The sequence below is a fragment of the Dasypus novemcinctus genome, chromosome 25 (genome assembly GCF_030445035.2).
Source record: "Dasypus novemcinctus isolate mDasNov1 chromosome 25, mDasNov1.1.hap2, whole genome shotgun sequence".
Taxonomy (NCBI): domain Eukaryota; kingdom Metazoa; phylum Chordata; class Mammalia; order Cingulata; family Dasypodidae; genus Dasypus; species Dasypus novemcinctus.
In genome coordinates this window covers 42229335-42240848 of record NC_080697.1, presented here as the reverse complement: position 1 = coordinate 42240848, position 11514 = coordinate 42229335, and the positions used below count along the sequence as shown (strand labels likewise).

At 43.8% G+C, this 11514-nt stretch overlaps 1 protein-coding gene across 1 annotated transcript in view; it reads right to left on the bottom strand.

The window, feature by feature from the left end:
• Positions 1-277: 277 nt before the first annotated feature.
• Positions 278-11514, bottom strand: part of EIPR1 (EARP complex and GARP complex interacting protein 1) — a 213665-nt gene continuing 202428 nt past the window's right edge. The window contains exons 6-9 of the mRNA XM_004480926.5: positions 8523-8659; positions 5522-5689; positions 3855-4022; positions 278-884 (exon numbers count right to left, since the gene is read on the bottom strand). Of these exons, the coding sequence (XP_004480983.1) occupies positions 710-884; positions 3855-4022; positions 5522-5689; positions 8523-8659 (648 nt within the window). The 3' untranslated portion in view covers positions 278-709. The remainder of the gene's footprint in view (positions 885-3854; positions 4023-5521; positions 5690-8522; positions 8660-11514) is intronic.

The following is an 11514-nucleotide window of genomic DNA, read 5'->3' as shown; positions in this document are numbered from 1 at the left end:
CATCAGGAGGCATTTCAGGGACCCCCCTGCCCCCCACCCCCGTGGCTTATGGTTTAGTGGGCTCAGGGCCCAGAGAGCCTGGAAGTTGGGGTCAGGTTCCAGGACGGAAAGTTGGAAGGCCAGCAAAGCTTCCTCAGGAGATTCTGAAGTAGAAGCGGTGTTCTCTGTCCACCCTTCACTCTTTCTGGGCTGGGACAGAGAACATGAAAAGATCCAAGTGATATGGCCAAATTGAGGTGCAAGGAGTTTGTTTTAAAGAATGAGCCGGGAGTCCATGCAACATGACCTTATTTATTTTATTTCATGTTTTTTTCAAACCGTCAGAGAAAGATGAGCTAATGTTATGGAAATAGAAATGTTAAAAAAAAAAAAAAAGCAAAATCCCCAATGTTTTTATAACAGAAAAAAATAAACCCAGTAGTGATCGGCTAGACACTAATTCACGTAATAACGGGAGAAGGGAGAACAGTATTCCCACCACAGTTAGGAAGATGCTATCTTCCATCTTCAACCAAGAGAAAACTTGGTTTTAGGTGTCAGTGAGTACAGTTGGCAGAAGCTTTATTATTATTTATAAATGCTTGCATTCAAAGAAGGCAATATTGGTTCTCCCAGAGTGGGATCTATTTGGAAAACTAATTACCTCCAAATAGCTGCAAATTTTCGAGACCCTGCCAAGAGGATAAATCAGGAATGCCATCCAAACGAATTACAGCAATATGTGGTATTTCAGTGCTCTGGGGACCCTGTTAATGACGAGTCTTCCATCGTAACTCAAGGAGGCAAAGAGCCACGGGTCCGCTGAGGACCAGTCCACGGCATACACGCTGTCTTCATGCTCCTCGTAGGTGGCGATGACGCTGTCCTGGAGCGGCTCTTTATTCCTAGAATTCAACAGAGACACAGACAGTGAACAAGGTCGTCAGTGGGGACGCACAATTCTGAGAGCAAGGAGGCTCGTCCTCAGGACCCAGCTTCTGGGGCAGTCACCAGAGAGAAGTGGCAGGAAGGGCACAAGATATTGGAAAGACGACCGACACAGGTTCAGGCCCCTGAACCACGGTTTTGTCCTCTGTGTGATGGGAATAATTACAGTGGCCCATATTCAGGCCCAAGAAGATCATTCATGCAGCAGCTTCTAAACTCTGGTACAGCGATGAAGAATCAGAATTTCTTGAGTGGTTTATGGAAACCAGTGCTATCAACTGACCAGAGCTTGGTTTCTCTGGTCATTAGAACTGTGGCTGCTAGGGTATGATGTCCTGTCAGATTTATTACATGGTTCCTCACTGGTACAAGATGGAAAATGTTCACTGTGTCTGGGTATACGAATGATTAAAAAAAAAAAAATCCCAGTACACTTTTGAGCAGAGAGGACTCTAGAGAGTGGGAGTTCGACCTCTCATTGTGCTGATGAGGAGTCTGGCCCAGGTACCCTGCTTGGGATGGGGGTGTCAGTCTCAGAGCTGGGCCTGGGACTGATGACTCCCGAGGCCACTGTTCTATTAAGGCCCAGAGAGAAGCCACTCTGCCCGAGTAAGGAGAGTGAAAACACAGGGCCTGCTCACTGGTTTGCAGGCTGGGCTTTGGCAACTGCTGTCACTTAGGATGTTTTCCAGCTTCCTCTCCCTTTAAATGTGTGCTACATTCTCCCTTCTCTAGGGAACCTTACCAGATGATCCAGCTTACTTCTCTTTTCTTTATTATGCACATCACACCAGTGTTTGCAGGTGAAGAACAGGGACCCTCCTGCCTGTCCCGGTAAGAAACAACAGGGCTTTCTATTCTGAGGCTGACGTCCAAAATCTGTCCCTTGTGTGGGGGAGCCACTTTTTTAAACCTGACACAGCCTTCTTTTGCCCTTTCCTCCCATTTGACAAAAGATAAATTCTACTCAATGTATGCATTGTATTGTAAGTGCTCTTGAATTTCCTTGCAGGAAAAGGCTGCATCTCCCCAACAAGACAATATAGGCCTATAATAGTACTGAGCTTTGTGTTCTGATAATCCCTTAATAATACATCCCCAAATCCTGGTCTTCCCAATAAATGGATCTATCAGCAGGTCAACTGACGCTTTGTTATGAATATAATTTAAAACTCCTCACAGGGGATATTCTCTTTTTCTGAATGTAATAGGATAGGTGGACAAAGAGTAGAAGAAAAGGATGACTATCAGGATTGCTAGGGAATTATTAGAACAAAAAGACTTGGTGCCGTCACACCTAGGCACAGCAGAGGCCAGCAAATGCTTCATTCCTTGCGGGTACAGCTTCTCTGAGACCACCTGCATGGAGTACAATATACCACTGAATCACACAGGATCCAATTAAGGGAATGATCAGGTTTCTTCTCTGATAATGAGACTTGATGTCCAGAGTAAATGAAAAACACCTGCTTTGGCTATGAGAAAAGATGATCATAAAGAACTCCAAATCCAGATTGCAAAATGGTAGACTGTTGGACTGAAACCACTGCAAGTGTGTTTAAATATTATTTTCTGGTTGACCTGAGTTTCTAACTGTTTGGATAGAAAAACAACAAAAAAGTCAAAGGAGAAACAAATGGTAAATTATCACTGTGGAAAAGTCTCCAAATACAGAGATATTTCCTCCCAAAGTAACTTTAAATAAGTTCAGAAAGGCAGAGGTAGAAGAGTCTAGGCAACAGAATAATGTAAAGAATCTCCAAACACTGTGATAAAACCTTATTATATTTTAGTGCTCAAACTGTTCACTGCAACTAGGCTACATGACAGCAACTCCCTCCTCTGGAATCACAGGAATCTGAATTCTCTGTGTTAAAATTTAAAACATGCTCACTCACAATATGGGAAGCAATTGGCACAGATGAAATCAAATTTACTCAAGAAAAAAAAAAGACGTGTTTCCTTTTAAGATTTACTATTATTGATGAAAGAGGGCTTTGCCTGCTTCTTCCTCACTGTGCAAAGAAGCAAGCAGGTCGCACAATTAGCGGCAGCCAGTTGCACTCAGGTCACAAGGGCCTTGTTTTGAAAAATGTTCAAATCAAGGCATCATCAAGGTGCTGCTTCCTTCCCAAAGACCAGCTGCCGGCGATCCTGGGCTCCTCCGCCACAGGGTCAGGCACCTGGCAGCGCCTGCTCGTCTCTCCTTCCTCCTCTGGGTTTCGTTGCTTTCAGTTTCTTTCTTCTGTGGCTTTTTCTCTCCTTGAATTTCCTTCTCTTATAAAGGACTCCAGTAAGAGGATGAAGACCCACCCTGGGCCATGCTTTAACTAAAGTCACCTTATGGAAAGGTCTACTTACAATAGGTTTCCAGCCACAGGAATGGATTAGCTTTAAGAACAAGATTTTCTGGGGTGCACATAGCTCCAAACCACCACGGGTCTCAAGAGTAAGGTGCACTCCTCCTCCATCACTAACTAGCAGTGTGACCTGCATGAGTCCCCGAATCCCCATGGGTCTCGGGGGGCCCTGACGTGAAGAGGGTACCGCCCCTGAGCTAGCTCCGTATTGCAGATGCTATTAGGATCACGTAACTGAGGGTCCAGGAAAATGTTTTTTGAAAAATATACAGCCAAGATGTTGTTGCTATTAAAACACGTGCCGTGGTTTACATTACATTATGCACTAGGCGTTACCTAGCCCAACTTCAGTGCATCTCAGGTGCCGATAATCAAACTACCGTGCCATGTACCTCCAGAACTGTGAGTCCCCTGTAAATGCAGTGAGGAAAGGGAATGTCGACCTGAGCGACAGCCCTGAATGCTTTTCAGGTAAATCACCTGGATCAGGAGCTTATATTGGGGAGAAAGGAACACACTGCTATCAACGAGAATCACAGCAAAGTTTGAGAGCTAATTTTCTCTTACTTCTCCTCTTGGTGATGTTCTTCCGGATCGCTGAGGTCATCGTCATCTACCAAATGGCCGAAAGGCTCTGAGGAAATGGACACCATGTTTGAAAGGATGACTCTGCTGTCGCTGCTGCCCGTGAGGACCAGCTGATCGTGAGAGTGGTTGTAGCGGACATTCCACACCCTGCGGCGTGCAATTAAACAGCGCTTTAAATGAACCACCGATGTAAAGGACTTTTAAAACGCATCGTCCAGAGGACCCTTGCTCACATTGCTTAATGCCATGTGAATCGATCCGATGCTACATGGTCTAACTTTAGGTAGTTCCCAGTAGAGGGTTGGGTTCTTTATGTGTTTCTCTAAATCCCAACAAAGATAAGAAACACTAAATGTTAGGATAAACCCTCAGAGGGAAAAGAAGGCTTATTATCCAATGTTCCAGCCAGGCTTTTTAAAATTCTAAAAAACAAAATCTCACCCCCCCTCCAAAAGCAAAATATGGATTAGAATTAACCTGTTATATTAAACAAAATCCCATGATGACTTCCCAGTTACCAGCGGCCATAGGTCCAGTGACAAAAGAGCAATGACAGGTTTCTGAGGGCCGAGGAATTATTCTATGAATTTTGATCATCAAGATCCAACTTGCTTTCTCACATGCACATATATATACTCAGGGATTCAGGTCAGCTTTTGCCTTGTAATCAGTGCCGAAGCAGTTGTAGGCTTCGGGGCTCACAGAGGTGTGAGAGGAGAGTGTGTGAAAATCTAGCTGGCGAGGGGCACACCCCTAGAGCTGCTAAGGAGAGCAGTTAAGCATCTCTACAGGGACTACAGTAAATTACAGCAATTTATTAAAGTTATTAAAACTGCATACTAGTATCGTAGGGTATTTTCTATCTACTTTTTTTTTAATTGCAGAAGCAATACAGTTTCTGCTAAGGAATTCCAAACGATTGAGAGAAGTAGACCACAGAAAGGAAAAGCCTCCTGTAACGTGCCCCTCCTTGCCTGAGGGGCAACAACTGACGATAGTTTGGCTCTTATTCTTCCAGATTTCTTTCTCTGCATATGTATGTATGTATGCAGAAATACACACCCCTCATACACACACTTTGAGTAAAACATGGGATCACACTATACACACCATTCTATAATTTGATTTTTTTCACTTACTTAGCAAAAAGTACTCAGCATATGGTAAACATTCAAATAATTAGAAAAAAATGAATAATCTTGGGCATCTTTCCATGTCCGTACATATATAGATCCTCTTCATTCTTTTTGACAGCTGCATAATCTCCACTGAATGGATGTCACCTAATTTACTTAACCAATCCCCTATTGATGGGCATTTGGGTGGTTTCCAGTTCTCCTATATTACAAACAATGCTGCAGTGAACATCTGTGCACATTTATTCATTTATCTTTGCATACTTGAGCCAGCCCTGTTTCAACAGAAAAGAGCATCTAATGTTTTTCTTCTTTTTCGGAGTTTATAAATCACAGACACTCAAATTTGGAATTAGTGATTCTTTAGGAAAAATGAAACTGGATTGATTGATTGATTCACAGCAGCATAAACTAAGCTAGTTTGTGCCTTTCCAAATGGCAAAGTAATTAGCAAAATAAAATTACATAATCCCCCTTTCCCGAAACCAGCATGCAAATAAGTCACTCTACCAGTGGGAATGCTCCTCAAGTGTCTTCACAGGTTCAGTGACATTTCTAGTGTCCCAGAACTTCACCCTACAGTCATCTCCACAGCTAGCCAAGTAGTATTGTTTATTGGGATTAAAGTCGAGGTCCCGTACCAGCTGTCCGTGGGCATTCTCTATGCAGTATATTTGGCTGAAGGAGAAAAAAAAAGAGAACAGCACAGAAACATATTAAATGGATTATGAAAAGCCACGGAACTCAGCAGGTATGCATCAGTGTCCTAGGAACCCTTCTTATTCCCCAGCCCCCCAGCCTTGGCGGTACTGGTGGGCCCACAGCAGCTGAGTTCAAGCAAATCCCAGCTTGTGGCACTCCAGGCTTACAGGGATTGCCTGGCTCCCATCAAAGTCCCTTCCCCTTGGCTAGAGGAGGCTGGGCACTGGGTCCCAAAAGTGGCTGTGGATGCCAGCTGAACCTGGCGGCCTTCATCTGAGTCATGTCAATGACTGTAATGCATGCTATTTTTTTCTTTTTCCAGGAATGTATTTGTGATCCTCTGGGCAAGCTGTGGAATTGATATCGGTTTCCAGCTGTCAAAAGTGTTATTTGGTATCTTGAGAATAAGAGTGTGCCAGAGGGATCGTGATTGCCGTGGAGAAGCTGAGATAGAATTCTGCATAGGACATCTGACAAGTCTTTGGAAGGATGCACTGAGAAAAGGAGAGGGAAAAAAAAGAAACAGGCCAGTGGGGAGAAGGCAGAGTAAACTGTCGTTACTAGTTTTGTGAGATAAACATATACATATAAACACACACATACATAAGGAAGAAAAAGGTAGAAATGCTGTGAAAAAAAAAAAGGAGAGGTGTTTTTCACTGCTGGATCTGCTCTTTGCTTACTCATACCATTTCAGAAGGCCAGCAGAAGAAGGAACCTTCAGGATGGTCCAGTGCAATTCACTCATTCTGCAAATGAAGAAACTGAGGCAGAAGGAGGTGGTTTGAGTCCAGTCACCGCTCTCTACAGTGCAGGTGTACACGTGCCTACACACCCCACTTAAAAACAGATTCCACTACTCCAGGCTGTTTCGCATATGGTCTGAAATCAGGGTATCTGAGCTAGTATGTTGATTCCTCCTGAGCTCATAAACCCAAAAGAGAGGGACAGGCCCTCCAGTGAGGTTGGAGTGTGGCTAGAGAAATAAACAGAAGGTCGGCGTGGCCTGCTGGGTCCATGCAGAGGAAAAGCCTCCTCTTTGTGTGGGCTAAGGCTGTGCTGCCTCCCCGGCTGCCTCATGCCTGTGTATCGTGTTGCCATTTCCATTTCCCCCCCCTTGGGTGTAATTTAAATCTCTCTTGCAATAATTTAATTTCTTCACTCTTTATAGCTTCAGTGGGGATGTGAACAACTGGGCACTTTTGTTCCTTGTAATTATCTTTCACATATTTGAGGACACTTATTCAGTGACCTTACATCTCTCTGTTCTCCAAGGTAGAAAAACTCAATTCCTTTCCTCGGTGTTTTTTTTTCCCCACATTGGATTTTCTAGCCCTAAATCACTTTTAAATCTTGAAGCAGTTTATATATTCTGTGCTTTTCCAATGGCCTAATATTTTACCCTAAAATAAGATACCTCAAACCTTAAGATCGTCCAATTGAAAAAGGCAAATGTATGAAATTAAAACTTTGGCAAAGACGTGGGGATTTGGATGGACAACTGCACGTGCCCTAAGTATTTATTACTAAAGATTTTACTGCCTGCTCTAGTGACATACATTAATACAAAAGCATCATAAATTCTAGAAGAAACATTAAAAGCATCTTGGCTAAATAAAACCACAGCTATTTGCAAAAGGAGAAATAAGTCAATGAGGAGGTGCTCTGAGTCTCATTTCCTGTGCTCCAGCTTCCCAGTGGAAGTCAATTAAATAGCCCAAAGAGACACTGCAGAACAAAAGGAGTTAACTGCGAGGTATCACCCATCCAAAGCTCTATTTGTTATCTTTTTGTGGTCTATAACATCACCTTCGAGTTTCTTGTCTTTAGATACTGAAATTCTTCACATCCCTTTCAAGAACAATGAAAACAGTGGCAAAGATAAGTACAGGACATGGAGAAATGGATTTCAGTCAGGATATTCATCATGGTGTAAGTGTACGGCTTTCAGCCTCTGATTATGAAACCGAATAAACCCTTTGTACAGATAGGCACAAGCCGAGGAAATGGCGATTGATTATTTATTAGCCCCTGAGTTCTCAGAGGAGACACGGAACTAAATTTAAAGTTGTGCCCCCACCCTTAAAGGCAGCACAAGTTATTAGAAGACATCCGTCTTTTCAGCTTAGTGATAAATTATGGTGTGCTGAGGGGATAAACTGTATCTTAAAAAAGCTTGCACAGGCTTCTGTTGCCATGACAACAGATATGCACACCATCACTCCTCTGCTTATCAAAATCACAACTGGAACAGAAAAATCACTCTTATTTGTTCCATTAGAACTGCTGGTTGTTGCATATAATTACTTAAATGACAAAATATGATTACCCAATAGGTACGTATCTGGAAGGAACAGAAATTGTCAAAGACAACCAAAGAAGAGAGACTTAACGAAGGGGACTGCAATTGTCAACTTTTGGTCATTAATTATGGAGGTGAAGAACGTTCCATGGTCACCCTCTCACTTATGAAGTATTACATAAGCCCTGGTCTTAATTTTCATTAAAAACTGCCATCACTTAAGGGATATCAACATGGAACATTAAACAATCAACTGAGGCATATCGGTTCCACAGCGATGGACATGCTAGCTTAATTTGGGGTGAAGAATCAGAACAAGATTTATGATGCCCTACAAAAGTGAGATGAAGACAAACAAACCATGTGCCCCCAAGTGCATGTGACTTATAATCATCGCCACGTAGTAGTGGTTTTGTTCAGTGGAAGAGGAAAAAGTAGAGAGAGGAAAGGAAGTTTCCAGAACGGGTTCATGCTCCTTATTCAAAGGACTGTTCTGGTACCACTGACCTCATGCTCCGAGTGTCCCACCCACGGAGTGTGGTGTCATTCGCCGTGGCCACCTGGGTGCAGTTGTGATGGGGGCTCCACCGTCCCGAGGTAAACTTCAGTTGACCTTTCCCTTCCAAAGACACTGAACTGGCCAGCTTGGAATTTGGTATTGTTTTTTCAAGAAAGGAGAAAAAAAAAATAATTTGAATATTTGAACTCAGTTTTAACAGCAAATTCAAGAGGATATCTTGTACTCACAAGATTACTGAAAAGAATTATTGAAAAGAATTAAGATACTCTATCTTTGATTTCTTCCCTTTAAAGGCCAGCATGTTTGAACTTTATTTGGAAACAACTATGAAACCGAATGCAGCAAAAAACAGAAAGGATATTAATAGATTCTCTATTAAACAGAACTTGCTTGCAAGTATATGATTAGAGATAATCTTCTCAAACTTGAAAAAAAAAAACCCAACAAAATAACTCAAACATCTGGTTTTTCCCAAAGACAAAGCCAAGTAAAGTACAGATGACCAATTCTGAAATAACAAAAGCAAAAACATATTTTACTTAATCAGATATTGTTTTAAATACACATCGCCTTCCCTCTCTTTTATTTTGAGGATTTCTAAATACTTCACATGGAGGTTAATTAAACCTCAGTAGGCCAGTGAGCTAACTAATGAAGACTTTGCCTGGACCCACTGGGAACTGTCTCTTGGGGAATCAAAATCTATGTCTACCAAAAAGAAAGAGGAGCTCCTGGTCGGGAGGCTGGGACAAGAGCTCCCTTTTCTAATCTTGTTCCCCGCCCCCCTACTCCATCCAGCAGTCAGCCTGGGATTTTATGCCCAAAGGCAGAGCACATTTGCTCCCCTTTTAATTTCAATTTTTGGTATGAATATCTACTCACATAGTGACGTGCAAAGGCAGAGAGAGTTTTCGACCTGGCTCTGTAGCACTCACTACCACACTTCCCCACCAAATTCCCCCTCGCGCTCTGACTCCACAGATCTCTGAGAAGACTGTGAAATTCAGCCCAATATACACAATCCTACAATCATCTAATCCATTTTCACTTTTTTGAGGACAAAAAGAGGCCGTGTAGCCAGCCAACCTAAAAAGGCAGGGCACTGCAGCTCTGTAAGTGTTATAGCTCTGCCCACAGCGTTCCAGAAGGGACTGGGGAAGGAGCTAGAATGACAGTTAGGGATCACCTGTGATCATCCTGGGTCCAAGAGACCCAGCAGTTCATTCATTTTGCCTATTGCAGAGTCAGGGCCAGGGTCAGGATTCAGAGACAAAAGCAGGAACAAAGGCTGGTACACATGCCTGTGGAGCTAGCAGGCCAGACAGGGAGAAAGACATGTCAGCTGGTAGATGAAAAAGCCCCTTGGCAAGTGCCATTACACACCGAGGACAGAGTGCTGGAAGGACACGAGAGGATGGAGAAAGTAACTGGGAGCTCAGGGTTCTCGGCCACAGAAAGTGAGAGGTGCTCCATCTCCGTCACTGTGCTCAGCCAGCCTAGAGTCCTGATGCTCCGCCAGTCCAGCACCAACAGGGCAGGGTAGAGCGGTGATTTGGCCACTGGGCTGGTCAAGGACAGTTTCAGGAGGTGAATGAATGGCTGAAGTTATATGTCTAATGACTGTGCATCTGTCATGGGTAGGGTTCTTTGTTTGTTTGTTGTTTGTCTTAAGGGAGAGGCTCAACAAATTCTCAAAGAGATCTGCATGTGATCTGGTAAGGATTATGAACCAACATCTTGTTTTTTAAAAATGTGGGGTTTTTTTGTTTCATTTTTTAATTTTTTCTTATTTATCTCCCCCACCCCGAAGGTTCCCTCTTCTGTCTGCTTGTTGTTTTGCTTGCTGTGTCTGCTCGTCTTCTCCAGGAGGCACCAGGAACCCAATCTGGGACCTCCCACATGGGAGGCAAGTTCCCAACGGCCTGAGCCACATCCACTCCCTGTGGGCTGCAGCATCTGCTGGCTTGCGGCATCTAGCTCATTGTGGCAGGTTGCAGCAGGTGCAGTGTCAGCCCCTCTTTGGGAGGCACCAGGAACCGAACTGGGGACCTCCCATGTGGTAGGCAGATGCCCTACTGGTTGAGCCACATCCATTTCCCACCAGTGGGCTTTTCAAATTCTATGTGTGCCTCTCCAAAAACTGCTGTTCCCATCCTTGCACCACTGTGTGAGAACTATCCCTGTACTAGATGTAGCTTAGTTCTCAGCTACGTTGGCAAGAAAAAAAATGCTGATTCCAGGAATGTTGTCCAGGCTATGCCACCTTACAACCCTGACAGCCACTCACATTATTCCACAGAGGACAGAGGAAGTGGCACTGGGGCTACTCAGAATTTTCTGAGCTCACACTGCTAGGCTTGTGCTGCACCCTGAGACATGTGGTTGCCTCCCAGGGCCATGCAAAAACCAGTTTAGGTGGATAACATTTACAACAAAACCCACTGGTCCTGAGCAGACAGGGAAAAAGGGACCTGCTTCTGACTTGTGCAAGTGCAACTCAGCCCAGGAAAACAGATGAGCATGCGTGCGCCTGTGTGTGATGGGGGTGGCATGCTTGGGGGCGACTGGACTGGAAAGACTTTCTAAAATCAAATGAAACAAGGCTGTTGAAGCCTCAGAGTAGCAGCACAGAACAGAGGACATGGAATTGTCAGCGAACTACAAAGAGGGCAGTGTAGAAGAACTGGAGGATTAAAATGACACAAGCTAAAGACCGCTTTTTCCCTTCTCAGTAAGACCTCTAAACTTCAGAAGCTCTAAATTTGGAGGTTTGAGTTAAAAAACAACAAACAAAAAACCACTATGCCTCCTGCCGTACTGTGGCGGGGCAAGAGGAAGGGATTGGAAACCCAAAAATAATCCCAGTTTAGAAGCTGAAAGAAGGACAGTCATCACTAAGGAGTGGTATAAATGTATGTCAGTCGATCAAGCTTAGTCCAGGCTAAGGAGAGGTGAGGGCCAGAGCTAGGAGAAGGCTTA